Source organism: Scleropages formosus, chromosome 10, assembly GCF_900964775.1.
Source record: "Scleropages formosus chromosome 10, fSclFor1.1, whole genome shotgun sequence".
In the NCBI taxonomy this organism is placed as follows: domain Eukaryota; kingdom Metazoa; phylum Chordata; class Actinopteri; order Osteoglossiformes; family Osteoglossidae; genus Scleropages; species Scleropages formosus.
The window spans coordinates 18,935,344-18,961,410 of NC_041815.1; the positions used below are offsets into that span (position 1 = coordinate 18,935,344).

The 26,067-nt window shown below is 44.0% G+C and overlaps 2 protein-coding genes across 4 annotated transcripts in view; one reads left to right on the forward strand and one right to left on the reverse strand.

Moving 5' to 3' along the window:
• Positions 1-18,181, forward strand: part of mark4b (MAP/microtubule affinity-regulating kinase 4b) — a 46,857-nt gene extending 28,676 nt beyond the window's left edge. Inside the window, exons 6-19 of one of the 3 annotated variants that reach the window (XM_029255608.1) lie at positions 257-327; positions 432-488; positions 1,330-1,566; positions 2,487-2,606; positions 3,257-3,356; positions 3,686-3,795; positions 4,087-4,273; positions 4,614-4,825; positions 6,710-6,813; positions 8,539-8,817; positions 9,811-9,893; positions 11,490-11,546; positions 12,259-12,292; positions 14,033-18,181. In XM_029255608.1, the coding sequence (XP_029111441.1) occupies positions 257-327; positions 432-488; positions 1,330-1,566; positions 2,487-2,606; positions 3,257-3,356; positions 3,686-3,795; positions 4,087-4,273; positions 4,614-4,825; positions 6,710-6,813; positions 8,539-8,817; positions 9,811-9,893; positions 11,490-11,546; positions 12,259-12,292; positions 14,033-14,366 (1,985 nt within the window). In that variant the 3' untranslated portion in view covers positions 14,367-18,181. The remainder of the gene's footprint in view (positions 1-256; positions 328-431; positions 489-1,329; positions 1,567-2,486; positions 2,607-3,256; positions 3,357-3,685; positions 3,796-4,086; positions 4,274-4,613; positions 4,826-6,709; positions 6,814-8,538; positions 8,818-9,810; positions 9,894-11,489; positions 11,547-12,258; positions 12,293-14,032) is intronic. The other 2 variants (XM_029255607.1, XM_029255606.1) reach the window with 2 other exon arrangements.
• ckmb (creatine kinase, muscle b) lies at positions 17,902-22,579 on the reverse strand. The gene is made up of 8 exons (XM_018742802.2): positions 22,483-22,579; positions 20,945-21,154; positions 20,564-20,718; positions 20,245-20,377; positions 19,880-20,051; positions 19,677-19,800; positions 18,853-19,042; positions 17,902-18,374 (listed from the first exon to the last, which is right to left on the reverse strand). Exons 2-8 carry the CDS (start codon positions 21,132-21,134, stop codon positions 18,196-18,198), a joined length of 1,143 nt encoding a protein of 380 aa, XP_018598318.1. The 5' UTR covers positions 21,135-21,154; positions 22,483-22,579; the 3' UTR covers positions 17,902-18,195.
• Between the last annotated feature and the right edge of the window lie 3,488 nt (positions 22,580-26,067).

Below are 26,067 nucleotides of genomic sequence, written 5' to 3' on the forward strand. Positions count from 1 at the left end.
GTAAATACAGGGGAACCCTTACTGCATCCCTGACAAAGGTGAACTAGTGGGTTTTAAGTGTTCGTGAATCAACCGGCATATGATCTTTTTTTTTTTTTTTTTTTTTTCTGAATGATTGTTGTCTTAAGGGGATGAGAATATTAAATAGAAGCAAATACTGTATATCAGTACTCTGCAGCATTGCAGCGGTGGCACTGACTATAAATTGGGCACATTTGATAAGCATTCTGATCTCACGGTCCCCTTTCATCTGTAGGTGAAGTGTTTGACTATCTTGTGTCACATGGGAGAATGAAGGAAAAAGAAGCACGAGCCAAATTCCGGCAGGTGAGCCCAGCAACGCTATTCGAACGCGAGGTTCAAAACAATAGCAACCCTTTCCCTACAGTCTTGCTGAGACTCTCGTTTGCCCATTCGCTTGTCTTCCGCAGATTGTGTCTGCCGTTCACTACTGTCACCAGAAGAACATTGTTCACAGAGACCTCAAGGTCAGTACGCTTCCACGCGGTAGACCCTACATCTGACTTGACTGACCACGGCCCTTAACTGGACACGCAGATCGGAGGAACGGCGGAACGCCGTTGTCCTTATTGTTTCGTTGCCCGGCTTTCTATAAATAGGCTGTATCTGAGAAATGAATGCAGACTTTCGTCAAGTTAAACAGACGTGTGAAGTGAAATTCTCAGGAAGCAGTTGTCATCGCTGGAGTGACAGGAATGGAAATGTAACACAAGAACCCTGAGAGAAAACAGCAGTGTTTTTTCACACAATTGTGCTCAGTTTGTTTATCATTTCCCACAGTGTTTCAGCATTTTTCTTATTAATCCATCCCCCCGCAAATAATCAAACTCTAAACGGCAGGATTCGTGTCTAAGTGCACTAAATTGGCATTGGCACAGTGCGCTCATCAATAGTTAGACTTACAATGTGATTTGCTGTATTTCTTGTTGTTTTTCCTGCGTGTTTCTGCATAATTGGTAGGCAGGGTAGCAGATAAGGACACGGATTTGTAATCTGAAGCTTTCAGGTTCAAGCCTCACTCCCCACCACTGATGCGATAGCATCAAGTAAAGTACTTCCCCTGAATTGCCCCAGTAAAAAAAAAAATAAAAAAAAAAAAACCAGTTGTACCAACAGGTCAGCTACTGTACACTACTACTTCCGGTAAAAATGTTAGCCATGCAATGAATTACTTATTATACTCACTTTATTGCCAGTAGCTCAAGTTAAGATGTACACTTGGAGAAACTAGTCCATCGTAGGCCTCGACTACTACGGGTTGCTCAATGCAGCTTCTTTCCTATTGTTTTGCACTGTTGACCGGTGTAGGCAGAGAATCTCCTGCTGGATGCTGACTCCAACATCAAGATCGCCGATTTCGGCTTCAGCAATGAGTTCACGCTGGGCAGCAAGCTGGACACGTTCTGTGGCAGCCCCCCCTACGCCGCCCCCGAGCTCTTCCAAGGCAAGAAGTACGATGGGCCCGAGGTGGACATCTGGAGTCTGGGGGTCATCCTCTACACGCTGGTCAGCGGCTCGCTCCCCTTCGATGGGCAGAACCTAAAGGCAAGGCCATCTCCTCCGCCGAGTAACGGTCTCCTGCTCCTCACGTTACTGTTCGCTGTGTGAGCGTGTGGGGAAAAAACATTGACTACAGCGGTTTCCAAACTAGCTCCTACGTTTGTTTCCATGTGCATCTTTCATCAACTTAGTTGAACTTTAAAAAAAAGTTATGAATTTATGGCAGAGATCATTTGCTTCACTTAGTTGCTTGAGGTAGAGTTTGTCAGATGTTGACAAATGAAGCGGATGAAGAACAACTCAAACTGGAACTGCAGCAAGCTCTAGTTAAAGCTTGTGCGAAGTTCCAGGTCCTCCTTTGAATTTGAAAACATACTCCTTAATCTTTGGGTGGAGCCGAGTTCCATAAACCAGTTGATTAATCCAGGGAATTAAGCGCTGAGTAGGCATCTAATCCATTTTGTACAGGTTCGCTGGCTACCAAGCCTTGAGAACTGCTTGTCCGGTGAAAGTGAACTGAGGACGTGAACCTCTGCTGTAGAGCACAGTGCTGCAGTTGGTCAACTATCGGTGGCACTTTCACTGTATAAATGTACAGTAATGTCTGGGGTATTTTGGGAAACTTATTTTGCTTCTTTAACGTTTAAAAGCATTTGAGTTCAGATCAATCACATTTTTATCTCCTAATTTGTAATTCTGCATTTTAGGGGCCACCTTGGCTTGTCGGTAATTGATGATAAACCATTCTGAAAATATTATTTATTAAAATATGTCTTGTTGATCGCGAACTACATGTACGTGTAGTAAGTGTTTGTGTGTGTGTGTATGTGTATACACACACACACAAATACATACTGTAAATATACTCTGAGCCTTAAACTTCAGTTGATTGTTCATATGTGGACACAAGGATGTTTCCCTTTGGCTCTGAAACGTGTGTGTGTGTCTGATGTGCCGTGCTGCAGGAGCTCCGGGAACGGGTGTTGAGGGGAAAGTACCGTGTGCCCTTCTACATGTCCACTGACTGCGAGGGCATCCTACGCAGGTTCCTGGTGCTCAACCCTTCCAAACGCTGCACCCTGGAGGTGATTGACATCCCCACACCATACACTCCCATCGCCTCAAATGACAGTCTCTCAGGGCGTAACAGGGCATGGCCTCGACATCACCCAATCACAGAGCTGTCAGGTAGTGGCTCACACTACTTTCATAGCCTTCAGCTGTTTGGGCTTTAAAGGAGAGATCAGAGATGCTTCTGGTATGTGTGTACATATAATATGGTTGTTAACTGCAGGAGGATCACAGAAAGCATAGCTTTTATAGCTTTTCTCAAAGCTAGATTAATTCAAACTCGGTATCTTTTACACTGATCTGAACTGGTGTAAACTCAGCCAAAACTCAGAGATTCAGGTAGATACACAGTAATGGAAGTTATTCGAAGAATGAATCGAAGAATCGCGCCCAAGCATGTTTCGTGTGCTCTCTTTCTGCAAATGCACGAGTGTTTGAGTTAATGCCTGTCTTGTGGCTGGAAGTGGAACGGTGTTCCTGCTGAAAATCGAGAACAAACCACTGACACTTGTGATCTGTGCTGATAATAGAACAGTGACAAGAACTCCCTTCCAGTTCCCTGTCGAAAGAGTGCTGCAAGCCTTGCTCGGGCCAAACCTGTTCTGCACCTGTCCAGCATCATCACCCCTACCTCATACGTATCTCTCCCTCATCTCTTCGTCAGCAAATCATGAAAGACAAGTGGATGAATGTCGGATATGAAGGTGATGAGTTGAAGCCACACGTGGAACCTGTGGAAGACTACAATGACGCCAGCCGTATAGGTAAGAGGATAGACGCCCGTCTCGGTGGAATCCGCTTCCAGGTTTTTGACTACAGTTACAGCTACAATCTGTCTCTAGACAACTCTGGCTAATGTATCTTTTCCGTAATCTGTGCATTTTTCTCCAGCTTTGTAGCCGATACTACCTTGTAGTAACCAATACTACCCAGATAACTTTGGCCTTTTCAGCTAAATAAATATTTCTTTGTGCCCTGCAACTGAAATGTTTTACTTTGCATCATCATCAATCAAGCCTTATTGCATGTAAGCGTTATCTGAGGACTTGGTGCCAGTTTTTTCCCTCTCCCTTTGTTCCCTGCGATCGTTCAGAGGTGATGGTGGGAATGGGCTACTCCCGTGAGGAGATCAGGGACGCCTTGGTGAATCAGAAGTACAACGATGTTACTGCCACTTACCTGCTGCTGGGCCGCAAGAATGAGGCAAGTCAACACCAGTGCAGTAAAATCAGGATGGTGCAATCAGTAGCTTTTTTTTTTTTTTTGTGTGTGTTATTTTGGCACAGGTCCTTTACAGTGCGTATTTTTGTTAAAATTACATTATGTTGATTCACATTTATACTTTGTTTTCAGACTTGCAGAATTTGGCCTGTTTCATATGTTTGGCACAGCATATTGGCAGGGTTCTTTCTGGAAGCATATCTCCTAGTCATTTATTCCGTTGCGCTACCTGCCCTTGTGCCCTCAGTGTTTCCCACTCCGTTTCTGTGATAGGCGGAGAGCAGTGAGTCCCGGTCAGGCAGCAGTCTCTCGCTGGCACGGGTCAGACCCAGCACCATCACCAATGGCACCAGCAAGCACTCCTCCTCGACCAGTTCCTCATCTACCTCCGCTTCTTCGCACAGCAAGACACAACGCAGCGCCTCCACCTACCACAGGCAGCGGCGGCACAGCGACTTCTGTAAGTGCTATCAGAAGCCGTTTTCGCTCGACGCGCACAAGCATTAAGCCTGATGTCGCTCGGCCGAATGCTGCTGATCTCTGATCGTTGCTAAGTGGTGGAAGTGCACCTGCCGATTTGGTCAACATTGATTAAGGACAGTTTATTCGCTGTGATATAGAGGGAGTGGTTAGAAAGTGGTCTCATGGAAGGAATTGCTTTTTAACTGTATACATTTTTTTTTTTTTTTTTTTTTTTTTTTTTAAATTACAACTAGATAATGGATTTGCAGTTGTGAAATAGTAAACCTATAAGACTTGAGTACCAAGAACTGTGCTCATGTGGCCCTCGCTATCCCCAGGCGGGCCTTCTCTCCCGGTGGCACACCCCAAGCGCAGCCCCACCAGCACAGGAGAGGGTGAGCTCAAGGAGGAGAGGCTACCTTCTCGTAAGGCTAGCTGCAGCATGGTGGGTAGCCGCAGCATCCCTCCATCCAGCCCCATGGTGAGCAGCGCAAACAATCCCAACAAGTCGGAGATCCCGGACCGTCGCAAAGAGATCAACGCCACCACGGTGAGGAGGGCAGCGGCAGTGATCTTGTAGGGTGACGGAGAAGGGTTGCAGGGGCGTGAGCTGCACAGGAAAAGAAACTTGAGACCTGGGGCAGAAAAGGGAGGGCGATAACAGGAGAATGTTGAAGGGTAGATGCAGTTTTTTCGTTACTGGATCTACAACAGACACTTATTGTTTTGTATTCCATGTATAACAGAATATGAATACAGGCTTCCCTCACATAACTTGTATAATATGTTCCTGAAAATTGGCTCAGAGAATTAATTCTTCCAAACTGAGCTCTTAATTTCCGTTAAATAGGAAAAATAAGTAATTCATTCCCGAGTTACAGAAAGGTCACCCAAAAATATTGCCTTGTCTTGTGGACATATAGAAAATCACAATCAAAACCAAGTCCAGAATATCAGAACTATTCTGGACACCTTTAAATCTAAGCTTAAGACCCTCATGTTCAATATCACTTATACATCACACATTGGCATATTACTTTTTTCTTTACCTCTTTCCAACCTATAATTTATCTTTCTATTGTTGTTTTTTGGGGGTTTGAATGTGATGTATTCAGCATGGATCTGACTGGCTTTTCATTCACATTACATTTATTCATTTAGCCAATGTTTTTCTCCAAAGCAACTTATAATGTTAACTTTACAATTATTTACCCATTTATACAGCTGGGTAATTTTAATGGCGCAATTTAGGGCAAGTACCTTACTCAAGAGGTGAGGCTTGAATCTGCAACCTGGGGGTCCAAGGGCAGCACTTCTAACCACTACACTACCAGCTGCCCCTGTTTTCTCAGGGCACTTTAGTTTCTTCCCAAAGCCCAAAGATATGTGTTTCTAGTGACTTGGTCACTCTCATTTGCTCGTAATATTTGCATATGTCTGAGATTGCGCTGTGATGGGCTGGCGCCTCTTCTGTGGTGTGCCTTGCCCTATGTTTCTCAGATAGGTTCCAGACCACTGCAGCCTTGCGCTGTGCAAGCAATTATCGATAATCAATGCATAATATTTATTGTAAGTTGCTTTAGAGTTGTAACGCATTTCTCAATTAATGTCATACAAGGTCAAAGGCGGTGCACTTTTATAAGTTTGTGCCAATTTGTGAACAGTGTTCACTTTAGGGGCCATGTTCATAAGTGCGTTTTCATACAAAAGTCATGTCTTTGGTCAAACCTGCATGACCTACCAATAAATTTTGTCTCTGCATAGGCATCACAGCTCAAGCATGAGCATTACTTAACACCCATGCAAGGAATAACTATAAGTATACATTAACTATTTGCAGATAGACTCAAAACATACATTATGATCCGTACTTAATGTTACATAATTGTCCTGGATTTTCAGTGAGGGGAAATAAAAAATAGCAAAATTATTTGTAAAATATACTTGCATGTTCTATTTATATTTTATGCTGAAGTTTGTGTACTGTCATTTGCAATAAGGGAGTAGTAAATCTGCACAGTTTTGTAATGATGTTGCCTTTCAAGAGAATCCTGTGCATCACCTCCGGTTTTAAACTTATAGATTCTTTCACACCTGTTTTGCCTTAAGGCTCATTATTATTATTGATTTTAAAGAATCTCAAGATTTCTGAGTTGCTAGCAAGAAGGCACACCGCCATGAGACAACTCAGATGAGTAAGAGGAGCCACGGCGTGCATTCAGGAGGGGGCTGGGAGGCTGCGCGGGGCTCGATGATTCGAATTGTTGCGAAAAGAGCCTTTATTATACAAGGGAAGCCTGTACACTACACTCACTCTATGTTTACAAGTGGCTGCAGCCATGCCTAATGTCAAGAAAGTTCCTGGAGATGCCCGATGCGACACTCTTAGACCCAGTTACTGAATACGTTTTCATTCCCTGCCACAATGCTACAGAACAACATCCCTGCTAGCGCAATGACCCGCCGCAACACGTACGTGTGCACGGACCGCTCCAGCACCGACAGACATTCACTACTGCAGAACGGCAAGGAGAACAGGTATGAAACATCCCGCCGTTTGCACGCCTGCGGCAGTTTTTGTGCGGACAGCCTGCGGATGCTGACAGTAGGAGTATGTTGTTGCGGCTTTCTCGGCCGTGTCAGTGTGCCCGAGTGCGTCCGGTACCTTTCGCCCGCTGGCCTGCTGTTTCTGCACCTGGTAAACTACACGGTCTGAAAGTTCCGCTCTTCTTCAGATATCGCGAGGAGCAACTAGCATCGCCGTAAAATAAGGCTGCGGACGGCAGTGGGCGGCTCTTTCCGACCACTGACTTTGTGTAACCCTGCATGGGCATAGCACATTGCAGCCCGATTCGCATGCTGGTCCACGTGGTCAGCGCTTCTCCAACCCCTGCCCTTGCCGTAGCGTTAGGAGTCGGGCGGAGAGCCAGGTCACGTGACCGTAGATCCAGGGCAAGAGCACGTGGACCCTGCAGCTCAAGATGCGGCTTCCGCCGGCCGCTCACAATTTTCACCCGGCAAGGCCGCCTGAGCCTTGTCGATACAATGCTACGTCAAGCAGATTGATGGATGTCCAGAGCACGCACGCGCACACGCGCTCACGTGCATAAATCATTTAAAAATCAATTTTTTTTTCTGGGCCTGCTGAGCAGCTCAGCCAATAAGACTGCATTTCCTGAGCACGAAGTCCCTGCAGCACAGGGGTCAGTGTGACTCTCGGTTCGCTCGTGCGGCAGCCGTGACGGGAAGTTCTGCTGCGGTCGATCACAGCCGCCCTGGTGTCGTCCTAGACGGAAAGATGGTTTCAATCAGGAGCTTAGCTGGCACTTGTTGTGTGATCGCACACCGTAGCTGCTAGCGCTGACAAATGTGGCGCCGTCTTGCTAGCTCTATGCGGCTTTTAGCGTGAAAAGAAGGTGGTCGTCCTAGTTAGGAGACATTTTAACTTGGAAGCATGTAGGTGGGCCTGAGATGCATCTCAGAAATAGGAAACTGTTGAACTGGTGGAGAAGTGAAGACAAATGCTGTTCTTGAACCTGGTCCTATAACCACAGACCAGTTTTGACAAAATCGCTCAGCGCCTGGTGTAAGCGGTTCTTTTTTTATAGCACGTTCACGTTTTTTCGGCAGTTAATTTTAAGTTAACGTGGCAAAAACTTGTTTTCTCACGACTGTAAGATCGTGAATTTTATTTAACAAAATTAACGTTAAATTTCCTATGCTCGGCTCGCGCTCACCTTTCCGTCGAAGCTCAGAGTTTTTCTGAGGCTATGCTTCTCCGGTACTCTTTAAATGTGCTCTGGGTGTCATTATTGATTTAAAAATTCCGGTGGACGCGCCGTCTAAAATACTTGGCGTCAGTGGCGCAAAAGATGCGAACGTTAAATGACGCACTGATTTCACTTGTGAGATTTGTTAGCAAGTCCTTTAATGGCGGAAGGCCGGGGAGCTTGTTCCTGTGAGCACGTCTCTCCCGTTTCTTTTCACCTGGTCCTTCTCTATGCTTTTTACATTCGGTGACTCATAGCACGTTGCGCTATTTTGTACGCGGCGATTCTCGGATGGCTGCGTTTAGCTCCGTTCGGCAGGACCGGTTTACAGATGGCAGGGATGGTTCGATTCTCTCCTTTCATTTCAGAATTCCTCACTACTAGTCACCCGTAATAAGTTGTCACCAGTAAAAATGGCACGAGTGCACGTATCTTTGAGTTGAACTTACTTCTGTTCTTTCCTCCCTCGCTGTCTCACCCCGCCGTGTGCCAGTTCGCTGTCCCATCGTCTGCCCCCAGCCTCACCCTCCACCCACAGCATCGCGGGTGCCGGCGCATCCGGGTCCTCCTCGGGGGAGCGCTCCCGCCTCACCCGCGGCTCCACCATCCGCAGCACCTTCCACGGAGGCCAGCTGAGGGACCGGCGCCCGCCCCCCCACGCCGCCCCTCCCACCTCGCCCACCCTGTCCCACGACGCAAGTCCCCTGCCCCACGTGCGCAGCCGTGCCACCTCCAACCTCTTTAGTAAACTCACCTCCAAGCTGACGCGCAGGTAAGGAGAGGGACGAGGGCTCGCGGCGCACACTCCGCGTGCGGTGTCGCTACAGTTGGCCGCAGGGCCGTCTGGGCTCGCGTGACTCCGTTACGATTCCGGCACAAAATTCCGGTTCCCACATCAGATTTTATTACAGATTGTAATCGCAGTAGTCTGGATTACAGTGGATTACATGTAAGAGTTTACTAAACAGTAGTAAACACATTATTAAGACTAGTGTGGATCTTGTGGTAAACTTCTCAGATTGATCCAGCCTTTGGTCATTGCTTTGCCAAACTGCAAAAATGCCAACAATAATAGTGCTGTAATTGGGTTGGATTTAATGAGGATTTGAATGTAACGTGCGCATGTCTGAAGCGACGAACTCTCCGTTGATAATAGGCAGATGCGAATCGATTCTTTTTGTGATATTCTGACATGTGACATTACCTTAAGGCCGACACGGAATCGCAGCTTTCCGGTAAATGTAGCCTTTTCGGGGATCAGAGAGGAAAGCGCACAATATATGACCGCATGTCTGAATGTGGGCAAAGTCCAGCGGGGGTGTCATCTGCACCCACGGCCAAAGGTCCCACATGTGTTTGGCTGTCTCTGTCAGTGTGGACGCCGGGAGCGCGATGCTCGTCTTTGGCCCTAGATGGAGGGAAGCGAAGAGCTGATGCTGCGTGTGTGCGTGAGAGAACACGATGTGGGCAGGCCGATCCGCCGCGCACCCTACCGTGCAGTGCCCCTAATCGGCATCGACTTTCCTCAGCCTTTCCCTCTATTAACCTCAGGCTTCAGACCCTCCCCCCCCCCCCCAAGTCAACATCCCCCTTTCTTGATCTTGGCTGTGGTTGAGTGCTTTGGTTTTTGTTTCTATTCTTATATTTGTTTGCTTTTCCTTGCCAATCAGCTGCGTTCTCTCTTTCTCTCTCTCTCTCTCTCTCTCTCTCTCTCTCCATCTCTTCTACTCTTTCCCTCTCTTTCCACTCTCTGTCTCTCCTGTAGGGTCAATCTTGACCCTTCTAAGCGCCAGAGCTCAAACAAGTCTGTCTCGGGCTGTACTCTTCCACAGGGATCAAAAACAGTTAGTAAGTTTTCTTCCCATGTTTCCTGCTTTTTCTCGGTCTGTCTGTCTGTCTGTCTGTCTCTGTCTGCCTGCCTGCCTGTATGCCTGCCTGCCTGCCTGTCATTCCTGCTCCCCATTTTCACCGCTTAGAAGTGATTTCTGCTTTTTGACAGGGTTCACAGCACCCCCTGGAGGTCGCCGCCATCGCTACACGTACTTAATTAGGTGCAATGGCTTTGCTTAATTCACAGCTAATTCCCAGATTTCAAATCAAGCTGGGACACCAGCATAGTCAGTCAGTAGGGAAAAGCAAATATTTGTGAATCCCTAACCCTTCCCGCTGAGCAATCCATCCAAAAAACAGTAAAGTCAGCCTTGTCCAATACTGTATGTCTCGTAAATATGTCCAACGCATTAAACTTAACAGGTCATTGCTGCCACAAGGCAGAAGAAAATCTACACGTACTTTTCCCACTTTTCATTGCGCACTGGCAGGATCGGGTTTTAATGTTCTATTTTTCACTCTTTCACCGCATTGCCAATGCCTTAAGAATAGAGTCTAGTGCCAAGCTGCCTCTGGGCAGAGACGAGGTCCTTGGCTGCTCTCGTGTTTTCCCATGCTCTTGCAAGGAACTAATTCCCAGTGTGATTTACATCTTGTCCCTGTTAGCCACTACAGAGCCTGCAACTAAGGTGCTCTTTGTCCCCTCTAGGCTTTTCTTTCACACTGTGCAGCCCCCAGTCTGTTAGCTTTCAGATACTCCGCCAAGCCAATTCCTTCCCAGCTTCCCTCATGCCTGTCCAGCACTGTCCCAAGGGTGATACGTCTTGAAAAGAGCTTCCAGGCTTTTGCTGGAATTGTCATTGGCATCCTGGCTTTAGCTGGGACTGTTCATGTAACAGGCATCTTATTCCAACTTAATCGTCCCATTGGTGCCACCAAGTGACTCGCCTGAACAAGACATTCTGAGCTCATACCGGCACCAGCCAAGCTGAAGCCCTCTTCAACCGCCTCTTAGGACTCCCGCCTTGTCCCCTGTCCACGGCATAAAATAATGACTGGCTCCTTTAATTTTCAAAGGCTTGAGTTCCTGTAATATTGCTGGACTGGTGTGTTAGTTAAAAATTTAATAAAGGGAATAATGAAGATAGTGAAGAGCTTTCATGAGGTTGCTTATGCCCATATACAAGGTCTTCCATGCCCACTTCTCCCAGTTGCCAGTAGTAGCATGAGAAGATGATGGTGCCTGTATCTCCATAGGTTTTTTTTTATACAAGAACTGTCAAACAGAGACATCGGTGTTTGATAGTTTACATATGGGGTGTATAGTTCACCATAATTTACACATGGGGTGGTTCTCCTTAGATGGTAGAAACACCCAAATGATCCTATTAGATTTTTCTGCTAAGTATTTCCTTAGTGTTGCTTAATATTTTCTGTTTTCTATTGTTTTTTTTTTTTTTTTTGGGGGGGGGGGGGGTTTCTTTTTTTTGCAACTGCTCGTGATGTTGATGTCAACATGGCGTTGGGCTCTTGTTTCTGTGGGGGTCAGTGCACACGGTAATTCTTTCTCTTGACTGAGTCATTCCTGACACTGGTGTTTGTCTTCCTCTCGAGGGTCACAGACGAACCTGAGGGAGTCTGCAGATCTCCGGTCACAAGGTAAGACGTTTGGTCACTGCAACATGTATTGTCTGGAAGCCGACGTTACATATAAATTAGATATTGTACTGATTTAGCTGAGAGTACTATGTAAAATTAACAGATGTTCTTCAACCTGATAGTAGCTGAGCTAAAAACAGTCGTGTAGATATTTTGCCAATAAACTTCGCCGTACTGGAACAATTAGCGTCAACATAATTGCCTACACTTAGGATTCCTCATCTGAGGCTAAAGAATTGATATATATGAGATTTCATATGATGATATGATTATGTTTTGGGCCTTGGCTTTTGGTAACAGGGGGTCCATCTAAAACACAAAAGTCCTAACTGAATCCATACAGTACGGCTCATTTGTGTTGCCCTCTGCAGTTGGTACTTAAAGTACTGCTGCTTCTCGTTGTATTCAATCTTTCTGTACATCTTTAATTCAGTTAAAATATTTTTTATGCATTTAAAAAAATAAGCAAGAGAAGTGAATACTTTTTTGTATTAGTTGACTATCCAGTGCTGATTGTTTAATTTTGTTTGATTTTGAACATGCGAGAAAAGGTTTACAACGGCGAGACTGTGTGAGAAGTCCAGCAGAGAGGACCCCACATGTGCCACTCTCTCCTCGTTGATAGTAATGCAACTTAAAAGTGATTGGATGCCCTCTGTTAGTGATTTCTTCAGCAGAATTTCCAATAACTGATTCAACACCTTTTGATTTCTGTTCTCTATAGCAGCCCATGCACACTGTCAGGGTAAAAATACCAGGTAAAAGAAAACAGCATAAGATGTGAATCCCTTTATCTGCTCTTGGTGTTGGTGGCTTGTAGACTTTATAGGCACATTTCACAGCGGTTTGCCTCGCTGTGAAACGCAGCTTCTTTCCAGTGGCCTTGACAACTGGATTTTGAGACCTATTAGCATTACAGTGTTGCCATCCTACCCTCTTTTCCCAGTAGTCCCATAGTTGTGCAAAAATTCATTATGTAGGAAGAAAGCGTATTGCGGAGCTCATGGTTTCAGGACGGGTCAGCAGCCCGATTTCTCGTGAACCACAAGATGGTTTTTGCTGGTTTGTTCCAGCTGAGCTCTTTAATTATTCCAGTGATTAGGTTTTTGGTTCGTATTATTGATTTAGTTATTTCATTAACATTAATCTGGTTTAGCATGCAGGACACCTTAGTGTCTGGGCTCTCTGGGCAAATCCAGCATGGTCTGAGTGGAATTTGTTCTTGCTGCATCTGTGCAGGTTCCTCTAAATTGCCCATTCTTTGTGTGTGTGTGTGTGTGTGTGTGTGTGTGTGTGTGTGTGTGTGTGTGGCTGCCCTGCGATGGACTGGCCCCCAGCCTTGCGCCAAGTGATTCTGAGATAGGCTCCGGACCACCACGGACTTGACCTGGCCAAACAATATCAAAAGTGTGTGAGGGTTGCTCAGCATGCATATTAAGTATGGCTTGAATGATGCAATGCATACAGTGGAAAATTGCAGTCAAGTCTGAGTAATTAAGAACTCAGCTGGAATGAACTTTATTTATCAAGATAATGATGCTGTAGTTTATCTTGTATATCCTTATCCCATGCATTCTTGACAGTGAATCAGTTTTCTGTAAATTGGAGCCTCAATTCCAATTTTTTTGAATGAGAAAATTTGTAATGCAGTCCTCAGTCCAAAAATTCGCTTGGATTATCACTTGACTGTAAACAAGGACAACCTTAATTCACTCCTGAGTTTCTCCAGTGTAAGTGTTTCATAATCCACACAATCATCAGTGAGCAGTTTCCTGAAGTGTAGTTTATGAGAAAACGATGACCAAAAAAAAAAAAAACAAAACCAACGGGTATAATATGCTGTTTAATGTTAAAAATCCATTACATTAAATAAAGAAGGCACAGAGGAATGCTGTACACTTGAGAACTGACAAAAAGAAGAGCCTGTGTGCTTCTTCATAAATAAGCACAGTTGCTGAGTACTGATTTTAGCGTGTAGGGCATCTGTGGAAGCTGTGGGAAGTATCTCCTCATTCAAATTTAGAGTAGAAAACTTTGCTTGCTTGTGAGAGTGAATTTATGAACGCTAGATCTTGTGAACGGGTTGGGGTGCGTACAGTTTCTCTCTTCTCTGTGACCGTTTCCTTGGAGAGCATTCCGATTGTTTTGCACGGTTCTAAAACCACTTTATGTTGTTGTGACTAAGAACAATATTGGTTAAATGTGGTATTTATGCTATTTATTTGAAGGCGCCTCATTAAATGGGTACATATAGTTATTTGAAGAAGATGGATTTTCCTCTAACATTTGTGGGGGTATTTGAATAAAAATGTTATAGTGGAAACAAGCTAGCAGCAATCTCTTCTATTGCTTAAATCTGGAATGCTCGTTTTATTCGGCGGTCAGTTTAAGGGATCATCACGTTCCTTCCAAAGAAAACACACACATTCCTCTGAGAGCCATAAAGGTGTTCAAAAAATGATTTGAAAATGTCCTCTCTCACCCCTGTCCAACAACAGTCGCCATCTACCTGGGCATCAAAAAGCGTCAGAGCCCCGGACCCCCCGATGCGGCTGGGATGTGAGGGTGCGCAGCCCTCGAGACCCGGCGGAGGTGGTCCTGGCGCTGCGGGAAGCGGCCCAGGGCTGCGGCTGCCAGGTCCACGTGGCCGGCCCCTTCCTGCTGTCCTGCACCCACGGGGCGGCCGGATCGCGCGTGGCCTTCGAGGCTGAGGTGTGCCAGCTGCCCACTGGGGTGTCGGAGACCAGCGGCGTGCGCTTCAAGCGCCTCTGGGGGGCACCGCTCGCCTTCCGGGACATTGCCACGAAAGTCTCCAAAGAACTGGAGCTCTGAGGATGACAGGGGGTCGGGGATGGGGGCCAAGGACAGATGGACATACTGGGACAAGCATGGATGTTGAGGCAGACGCCTCTGCCTCGACTACCGCTGCTGGCACCAGCCCCGCACCCGCCCCCGCTTCAACACCACATGGACATATAGACAGCTTGCTTCCCGCCAGCCCCCACCCTGCTGAAAGACGTCACTGTCCCCGGACAAAACGACTCCTCTTCTCCCATTTTCATTCCCGCTGAGAATCTGTCGTCTTAATGATTACGTTTGTTACCATTCCTTAATAACAGCTGCTATTTAAAATGTTTCTCAATTGTTTTGTTGCCATGGGACATTTTTAGTTTTCGAGATCTGTGCGATTTGTAGCGAATGCTTTTGAAAGGGTAGTGTTGATCCGAGCATTGCTGTTCTGAACTCCGACCACCTGGTGGAGCCGCACAGAAACGCACAGATTGATGGCAGCAGCAAGACAGTTGCCTTTTTTCTTTTTTTTTAAAATATTTCCCCATTCTCTGTCACTTTTTAGGTCTCATTTGCTGTGTTATTTTGCCACGTACGGCAGGAGCAAAGCTGTCTGACGTCACAGTGTACAAACCAGATGATGTGATGGCTGCTTTTCTGAGCCGCTGCACTTTGTTTTTTTTTTTCCTACATATTAGCAGTACATACTAACTAAAACCATACTACTTTTATTAATATAGGAGCACTTTGGTCTGAAAGTAAACTCCCCCTTTGAGAATTGTCGCCCTTCCCCTGCCACACCAATCCTCTGAACCAAACGTCTTGCCTTTTGTTTACAGTTTACATAATTATAGAGGCTTAATCATCAGGTACCACTTTTTTCTTTGGTTGCAGTTTGTTTCCCATTGTTAAATTTCAGCAAGGAGAATATAGGCCATTTTCGCTGGTCCTTACTCAGAAAAGTGGTCGGGACTTAATTGATGCCAAGGTATTTGACTTTCCCCCGTTCCTCTGTTATTCATTGGAATAGGATTTGGTTTGGCCTGCATCTTTGAACTGGCCCTGGTCTCTGCCCAGGAACTCCAAAAGGTGTTAGTTAAATGTAGCTAAAAGTAAGTCTGGCATCTGCTTCGTAGATAAATGTGAAAGACGGCTTCAGAGGTACCAGCTTGTTTCACAATACTCGCGTCGTATACATTTTGGGGTAGCTAACTAGGTCCTGGACTGGTGCTAAGCGTTGTCTGCCAAATGATAAATGTTGTGGTAGCATGCTCCGATTTTCACTCGATCGCTCACTCCTTGTAGCTCAGCTAGGAAGCAACCCTCCCACTTCAGTCCGGTGATCACCAGTTCAGACCTTGACCGTGCCTCAAGTTGGCGATAGTGTAGGGGAATGATTTCTAACAAACCTGGCTCTGGCAATCCTTAGCTCCTCCAACAGCCTTCCTTTCTCTTGCATGCCAGGGTGCGGGATTCTCTGTTGACGTTGCCATTTGGCCGAGGTGCTGCGCAAAGACTCTGACCCTGAGTCAGGAGGGTGTCCCAGGTACTGGCCTGCAGAGATTGATGCGCTAATTGTCGATGCGGTACGGTTTCGCTCACGTGTCGGTGCCGGTCCTTCCCGCTGCACCACTATCCTGCAGCTCCCTTTTTAGGAGGAACATGATCTGGATGCCTAATGGACAAGGGAAAAGGGGCAAAAATGATTACTTGAGATCTGATGACCATTTGTGTTTTTATTTTCTACCTGTACCCCCTCCACCTTCCGGCACAAACATAACACAAAGACAAGAATACTCCACACAACATACATGCAAACGCAACACGTTAAAAATCCAAATTCAGTGCTATTGAATTCCATTACTTGACACTTTATACGTACATTATGATGAATTCTATTAAGGAAAGTATTGCACACTGGAGTATGTATAAATTTGACTTGTGGTTGATGCAAGACACTAAGTATCTCTTACCTCGGCTGCAAACGGGCATGTCAGATGCAAGCCTCTGAAAGAGTTGACGACGTCTGAAATGTGAAAGCTGTAATTTTTGGTCACTCCCTTAGGTAGAAAACTTTTTCTATAAAACTTGAGGGCCTCTCTTCATCAACTGGTTTCCTATAAATTGTTAGAGCTTAGGGCTGTTTAGAGCATAGACAATAGTAATAGGTTTTAAACAGTTAATGATAAAGGGGGTGCCTAGTAAGTACTTTTGACTTGCAGTTCTGCATGTCTCCAGGAAAAGTGATCAAAAATAAAATTTCTTCCTTCACATCCTTGGACAGTTGCTTCTTCGCTGTTATTGATGTGTACCAAGTCACATCATTTCAGTCCTTGTTGTTTTAGTCAATATGATGCAGGTATTAAAAGTTATCAAAAGCCATTAGCAATCTTAATATTCCAGGGGTGACTCTTCAGTCCAATATAAATAGAAGGTGTCCGTGAAATATCTTGGGCCTCCTTTTCGGAGGGCATTGGGGTGGAAATAAAATATCTGAGTACTATCGTCCTTAAATATTTTCCAGTTCTGGGGAATATCTAGAAGGCATTCGGTTATTCAGAAGGTGATGAGAAATAATAAAAACACAAAAATTGTTGTCAGATTTTGGTCTTCTGTTTTTCAAGTGCCACATGCATAATCATCTATGTATTCTATACAGTAGGGTGAAGCGGACAAGATATAACTCTTTGCAGCAGAAGCACATTTCTGCGCTGTCAAGTTCTTGGCTCTAGTTGGTGTTCATTGCTGTCACAGGGATGTCTTTCCTGGCATTCTCTGCGAGAAGTTGTCTGCCTGACTCTTGTCACGTAAAACAGACAGCCAGCAAACATATATAGTTATAATTGGTCAGGTGGCTACTGTCAATTTTAGAATTCATTGCTGTACAAAAGCACTCGGTATCGAATGGGTCAGAAAGTTCTCCCTTGCAAAAGATACTGATATCCACTTAGACCTGTGTTGAAGTTCACATACAAGAAGTCTTAGCTGTTTTTACCGTACTTGTGTATGACGCATTTTAACCGTAGGTAGAGCTTGTTTGCTCTCAAAGCCATTGTTTCTTAAGCAGTACTTTTTCTTGGTGCTAAATTGGGCACTTTTTCTAATCCTCTAGTAGAATCCAAACTGGACCACGATGGGCTGCACCCTACCCAGCACGGCACAACACATTCAGACATTCACACCACAGAAACATGGTCCCTCCTCTCCTTGTTAAACCCAGCAGAGTGCTTGTATTTGTATAATTGTGTTGAAAACCTAAATGAGAAATTATTGAACAATTATTTTTTTCTTTTTAATTTTTAAATTATTTTTTCTGGTACTCTGCAGTACCTTTAGATGTAAAGAACAGATGGGAACTACAGAAAAAAATGTTGAGAAATAAAAACTCGTATTAGAGCTTCTTTTTGGTTTTGTAAATTTAATTACATTTTCAGTTTATGATCTTTACATATGTTATCGTTGCTAACTTCAAATGCTGTTGAACCATAGTTTGGTGGTGAACATTGTGATAAATAATGAGGTATAACAATTATAAGACAAACTAGTGAAATCAAGGGGATGACAGGACACCTTTGGATTTTGATTGTTTCATTGGGGCTGAATTTATTGAATGAAACACTTTTTTACAATGAAAAATAATTTAGGTGAATACACAATGCCAGGGGAATTTGACAATGTGAAGGTTTGATCCCAGGATGTTACAGTTACAGGGAACAGATCAGAGTAATGGAAGAGAAAGAAGACAAATGAAAGGATGGAGAGAAAGGCCAATGGAAGAAAGAACTGGGCAGAGTCAAGGGTGTCTGGAAAAGTCAAGACAACACAACATGATTGTCAACACTATAAAAAAAAAAAAAGCAGAACTCCCACTTTACTTCTGGGCAGGGATCATGTCATCAATGCTGCCTCCCTTCTCCAGCTTCTTCTCCATCTCAATCATCAACTTCACACCATCAACCACAAGCTGGACCTGTTCGACCTCAGAGGAGCCCAGGCGGTCAGCATTGGAGATGTCAAAGACACCACCCACGGAAGCAGTGTCCACACCACCTATTAATGTTAAACATATCAAAATATGAGGGGTGAAACATATCAAAACACCTGATTTGTCCTGTGAAAGTAATTGTAAACTGCTTTGGTGAAGTTACACTTTCTGTATCTATAGCCTTATTGAATCAATGGCAGCAGTATTTTGAAGTTTTATTTTTCTTTCTTTATTGCTGCCCTTTGTTACCGTCCTTAATTATCCTATATCATTCTTGCTGCCCAGTAACCACTTTACCTATATATATGTTTGTAGTCATGCTTTTCCTCACTGAACATTTTGGCAGTCGTGTGTTTTCAGTAAATTACGTAAATACCCAAATACTTAAACATTTTACTGTAAAATCATGAGCTCTCTTTTATTACCTTAAGATTTTGGTTTGTCTTTCTGAAAATCTTCCTTCCAGTCATGGGAAATGCTAATATGTAGACCTCAAAGGTGTTTGGATGTGTGAGGATGCACTAAGCTTGTGCAATTGTGTACCTGTGCCACGCTTCTGCAGGCGCAGCCTGGTCAGGATCTCCTCAAACTTGGGGTGTGTACTCAGCTTGGGCAACTTGACGTGTACTCCGCCACGCAGCCCGGTGCCCAGGTTGGAGGGGCAGGTCAGCACATAGCCAATGTGCTCATTCCACATGAAGCCATGGTTGTGCTTCTTGAAGATTTCCTCAATCTGTTCCAAGAATGAGGTGGAAGAAAGAGAAGGTCAGTTGCAGTGGTTCCCTGTGAAAGTACAGAAGTGTATACAGCCAGAAAATATACCACTTGCAAGTTGCAACTAAATAACATTATTTCAGGATCTGTGGAACTAGAATGATGTTTTTTCAAGGGGAACACAAGAAATGTCCTCCCACCATACATGTTTGGAAATATTTTGGCATCACCAGCAGCAAACCTGTACTGGTATTTGAAAACTCATGGTTATATCTGCTAAAGTATACTCGGGAAGTGTTTTTGGACAGCAAAATATATACACTCTATCAAGCAATCCTTTCATCTCAAGATCATTTTCAAATGCACCTGGACACATCATTAGTGATGTAACTTGCATTCAATGGGTGTTTCAGGTTATTAACACAGTACTTACATTAACTTAGAGGGTCCCTCTATTTCTCCTTAGCCTCTAATTTTCAGTTTTATCGTAACCTACAGTGGTCTGGAAGTGTTACTCCACTGCTGCATTTGATGGCCAAAATGCATGCTATAGGCTGATCTCCAATTAAAGTACCAATAAAGTGGATGTTGACCCAAAAGACATCTACATATTACGGTGCAGAGAGTAAGGCTTGAGAGAGTTTGGGCCGCACCTTCTTCAGACCGACGCAGAAGCGCCTGAAGACCTCCTTCATGTTGCCACCCTTCTGCATAGAAATGACACGCAGATGGTCCTCCTCGTTCACCCACACCAAGAAGGTCTTGTTGTCATTGTGCCTGGTCGAAGGAAGGCTCAAGTCAGTTGTGCAAGACTCCTAATTAAAATAAGCTACCTAGACTGAAGAGTCCCACTCACCAGATGCCTCTTGCATCAGGCCAGTCACGGGCCATGCCAGCAGCCAGCAGCAGTGGGGAAATAGGCTTGTCAAACAGGAAATGATCAGCAATCAGCTGTTCCTGCTCCTTCTCGGTCATGTCCTTCAAGGGGTAGTACTTGCCCTTGAATTCACCTTCCAGGCTGTTCAGGGCTATATGAAACACAAGATGTAAGACTATTACTACCACTGATTTCTGAAACACTCACATCAAATCAGAGCCTTGTGCATATTGTAATGGCTGGCTACTGGGTTGATACCCAGATAACGTAGTGAGAACAGATGCAATTTGATGAAGTCGAGATTAGAGGTATGTCAGGTAATGGAACAATCATTTATCATTTACCCTCAATGGATAGCCTCTCAATACCCCTGCGCTCGCCACGGCTGTTGTGTGGGGGCAGAGTGAACCCCTTGATGCTGCGACCAGTGCGCACACGGCTGCTGAGAACGTAGTTGGGGTCAAGGTCATCACCACCCTGCGCGGAATGATGACTCAGTCACATTGTGTGCCATAGTATGCTTACTACTAATTTACTAACTTGAACTTTTGCTCAATGTGCCAAACGACCTCCAGTAAAGTATCCTGCTGTATAAACGAAGTGTGTAAACTGCTTTAGATAAAATTATTACCTCTATACCTAAATAAGTTGCACTGAACTCACTTTGAGGTTCTCAAAGTTCAGGTCTGTCTTGTGCTTGTCTGTTGGCTTGTAACCACCATGACGGTCAGAAATGACAGGGTCAAACAAACCCTTGAAGACTTCATAGGACTCCTCATCACCAGCAACACAGCCAACAGTCATAATGAAGGGGTGACCTGGGAATTAATGAATTGAGAATAAGGGTTTAAAAGAATATAACAATATCATAATAAGGGCACTTGTTTTAGTTTCTGACATCGCTGTTAGATGCTGTTAGGCATTTGGCTATACATCTCCCAATTCTGGATTTGGTTGCCACGGTGAAATAAGTATGGTAGCGATGGTAATGCAAGTCTCTCAAAGAAAGCAACATGTTCACATAATGAACTTGCAATGACTAACCAGGATTGTCCACTCCAGTCTGGATACAGTCATCCAGGGTGAAGCCACTGGGTGTGGACTTGCTCCTCAGCTTGTCATATATTTCCCTGGTCAACGCCTTGGACATGTGGTTGTTGTGTTTCAACAGATCAGGGTACTCTTCATCTGTTGAAAACTTCATTTTGTAGTCATTGTGGCAGTTCTTTGTCATGGTTGCGTCTTTCACTTGATCTAGAGAAAGAAAAAAGTAGAGAGCTCACGAACGTACTGGGGAAACAAAACAATGTTCTTCACCTAGCGCAACACACAGACTTCCCAAGGATGAGAGCATTTGGGGATGATAATTCTTTAAAAAGCTGATTCTCGCTGTTGCGTTCAAAGAGCTGCCAAAGCTCAGTTACCTTTACAGCGAATCTGCATGCTGTCTGTCACCACCAGCTCAGATTTCCATTATGGCTGTTATAGGGGATTGTGTGAGCTGATATGCACAGGACAGCAGGTGGTATTCTGCCATATTTTTAGTATCAACTGCCTCAGTGTCTGTCATGTGGTACATAAACTCATGCGTTTACTATATAACCTCTCTGGGTGTCCCAAGGATTCTCATAGTCTCTGAATAAATACAAGGGAAGAACAAAAACTACAAAATCCTATCATTGATATGCCCATTAGTCTGTCAGAGCATTGCCATGTATCTCAATACATTACTATTTTAAGATGAAGAGGGCGGTTAAACGCAAAGAGCTCATGCATAAGAGTTCAGAGACTAAGCATTACATAACTTTTCTTGTAAAGGAACTACAAAACAGCAGAAGGAAACTGCTTCTTACTGCCAAAAATATAAAAATGAGCTCTCAGCAACAATTTCCCTCCAATTCCATAAAACACTACAAAGGTATTACGTATACGCATGGCTGCTGGTATTATTACAATTATGTTTATGCATGTATTACTTTTGAATATTGATGAGCAGCTAATGTTCAATATATTTCATAAAATAAATACACTGTAACATATAATAACATATACTGTATTTCTCTCCTGTGCTAATGATTTTGAACAAAACTACAAAACACAGAATTTCTATTTCCACTCAGTTTCCTGACTCTCCTTTACCAGGTTACTTTAACGCCACCTGTCACCATCCATCTTGAGTGTCTGCGTAAGCTGTTCCCATGCAAAAAAAAAAGTGGAGCAAGCCACACTCAAACTGGGCACGTTGAGATCTGATCAGTTAAAGATTTTCCTGCTTTTCACCCTCCCAAAACCTGCATCAAGAAATCAATGAGGGCTCTCCACCAAAAATAAAAAGGCCAGATTTCAGGAATCCATGTGGATTGGTGGTATAACTTTTTAGCATGAATTGACTTTCTGATATTTTTGTCTTGAATCAGCAAAGAATAAAAGAGAATCTTTATTCCTTTTCTGTTAATTATTACATAGTCATTTCACCTACAAATTCTTTCCTCTTACTTTTTTGGAAATGTTGCCTTCGAATTAAATTAGTCACATTAGTCTTACAATCTTTCAGTCGGTGTATAAGCTGGAGACAGGTTTACCTGCACAGGAGGAAAGAAAAAGGTAACAGTCCTTGGGATCAGATCCTGTTCACCAAAGCCAATGTAAGGGTAGCCCAAATTTGTAGGTGCCGGACCACAGTTTATATACCTAGGTGCTCAGCACCTATAGGCTGGATGGCCTTCGCTTCCTCATTCCTCATTGGTCAGAGCTGCTCTGCGATAACCAGCTAAGTTTCTAAAAGGCAAGAACTTACATCACTGTGTCCAAGATGGGGCAACTGTTGCACCACCCCTTGTTCATTGCCCCTGATCCAAACATAGCAAAGGCAGGTGGGGGAAGTGCAACGGCGTGACTCGGGCATAAAGGCAGATTTCGTCCAGTTGTTTAATCTGAACCCAAAGCGAGATCTAGCGAGGGGTTCGTTGTTGGATGGCCTCCACTCCATAGTCATTTTAAAAATGAACAGAAGCACATTGGGTGTCTGGAAGTTCCAGTGAGGGAGCCTCTCTTTCAGTCTGCAGGCTTTTTTGTCCATCCTCCTTCATCTTTAACAGCCCTATATTATTCCTGAAGGGGGAGTCATGCTTCTGTCATGGAGAAACACAAACCCATGGGGTGGTTTAGATCTTTGAAGCATGTGGACAAAATCACAACAAACTGCTCTATCATTCTAGATTTCCATAAGAGACGTCTGGCAGGTTTTATGAAGTCCCAGATGGTTACTTTTTAAAGCAGTATATGAATAAGGCACAGACTTTTCAATGCAAAAATATATTTTTTTCCAGTTTTACTTTAATAAATCCAAACACATGTGTCTGTCAGTGTTACATAATACAGCACATTATGACAGTTCAGTTATCACAGGTAAAATTAACTGAGTGAATTTTAAAAAGTGCAGAAAAATCTACTATCTAATATTAAGAAAATTTAAAATTATTTTCTCATCCCTAGGACAAGAGATAATGCATGTCTCCTGAATAATGTCCAAAATAGTGCATGCTGATCAAATATCAAATAAACAAAGTCAGGTTAGACGGTTGCTAAGACCAAGTAGCTTGAATTTGAGTTAATTTGATTCTGACTTGGAGGGGCGCGGTGGCGCAGTGGGTTGGACTGCAGTCCTGCTCTCCGGTGGGTCTGGGGTTCAAGTCCCGCTTGGGGTGCCTTGCGACGGACTGGCGTCCTGTCCTGGGTGTGTCCCCTACCTCTCTCCAGCCTTACGCCCTGTGTTGCCGGGTAGGCTCCGGTTCCCCGTGACCCCGTATGGGACAAGCGGTTCTGAAAATGTGTGTGTGTGTGTGTGTGTGTGTGTGTGTGATTCTGACTTCGCTGATCACTTTCTCCTGTGATCATTTTACCTTGAGTATTTGCATATATTGCAATACGTTTAAAAACTGGATTATTAATATGTTACAGTATATTTTGAACATATCTTTGGTCTTGTATTATTTCATTTGTTTATTAGATGCCTACAGAGCTTACTGCATAGAGTATACAGTTTATTCTGTTATACAGCTGGACATTTTTACCCAAATAGTTCAGGTTACATACTTTCCCCAAGGACAGAGAACCAGGTTCCCAGACGGGTAAGAGCTTTCCTTCAGAACACGTCCAGCTACTTCTAGATGCAAAAATATGAAAAAAGGTTATAAATTAGACAACTGTTTCGGTGAGTGAAAGGAAAGGAACTGGAGGAGGTGTGCGGGGAGAGGGAAGTCTGGAGGACTCTGCTCGGACTGCTGCCCCCGCGACCCGGCCCCAGATAGCGGAGGAAGATGAATGAATGAATGAATATAGAACATTCCGTCTTATTTTTGGCAGGTGAAGCTGTAGAGTACCTTCAAACAGCAGTTCTTCACTTACCCCCAAACCCCCACTGTCCACCCTCATTGTCTTTATGTTTTCCATTAATGGTCACTGTATCTGGTTGTGCTGATTCTCATTTTGCAAACACTTTACTGGACTATTAATTATATATATTCATGAAAGAAAGTTCTCAATCCTGAGGGAGAAAATCATTTTTTGTTTTGAAATTATATGGTACTTAGGAAAAATAATACACACAAACACACATTTTCTGAAACCGCTTGTCCCATACGGGGTCGCGGGGAACCGGAGCCTACCCGGCAACACAGGGCGTAAGGCCGGAGGGGGAGGGGACACACCCAGGACGGGGGAAAAATAATACACACACACAGTTTCAGAACCGCTTGTCCCATACGGGGTCACGGGGAACCGGAGCCTACCCGGTAACACAGGGCGTAATTTGTATTACATGTTACACCCATGTAAGTAATGAAATTTAAGTACAATTATTTCATGACTGTATAACTGCTTAATAGTTATTAGTCTGATTCAACAATTAACTTAATTGTTAATCAGTTAATTGCCAAATCAAACTTAACTTGCACTTTTAAGTCACATACTGTATATAAACCAACTTGAGAAATTACACTTGTCTTTCTTACTGTAAACATATACCTTCAGCCCTTTTCTAGATCCCTAAGAGCTAAAAGCCACCGCACAGAAGGAAACACATCCTCATATCATACCTTCACTTAGTTCTACTTAGCAAAGTCACTGCAGTTGATGTGAAAGAGTTAATTTCCTTGTCTCACATTTCCTGAGCAGGGAAGTTCGTACACACGCAACCAACTACTCAACATAACAAGGATGAACAAGGATGTAGCTTGAAAAATGTATAGCAAAATATACTATACACCTGAACACATTTACTGAGACATATACAAGTGAGGTGGTAGCAGCAGTAAGTAGGAATAAGCACAGGTTGTAATGGAAAAAAGATGGATTAACACTGAAAGGTAAACTAATATGATAAAGATGACTGTAGAGTGATCTTATTTCGAGTATGGGGTTTTACTGGATTTTTTAGCTGGTAATGGAATGTCCATAACATTCTATATCTATAGTAGAATTATATATGTCTATTATTCAAGTACTTTGGGACAATGGTGGGTGATTGAAGATGATGTTCTGCTAGCATTCCTCAATACACAGTAATAGTGTGACCAACATGAACATCGACACTTTCTCTAAGAGAGTGGTTAAGTTTTAATGACTAGTTTTATTCTGAAATATCCTTTCTCTGTTGACGGTTCATTATAAATATTCTCTATATTTAAGAGATTTTTTTATTTATGGATCTCAATTCATTTTACGTAAACTGCTGTGACAGTAAAGCTTGTTCAGAAAGCAACTGCTCTTCTTCCAAATGTTCCAGTATAGCTTCTGGCACCAAAGGACAGTGGAGGGGGTGTGGTTGGGTGGGGGTGGGAAAAGCAGAGAGCTGTCACTGTGCCCTTTCCCTAAACCAATACCTAGGGTCCAGTTTCACAGCTGTCCCTTGCTTGTCCAGCCCCAGCATGATTTACCAAATTAGTCGCTGTCTAGGTTGCTGTACCATCTATCATTCCCATCTGTCAAGAGCTTACCTCCTCCCCCATGTTGCTCAGACCCCTTCACATATTTTGCATATACCATGCAAATATACGAGCTTGCTGCATGTTTCAAAATTTGATTTTTGGAAATTAAGTACAATGCACTGCAGAGCCCTATAAAACATATGAAACAGTGTCTCAGCATGGTTTACAGTGGCCTGAACT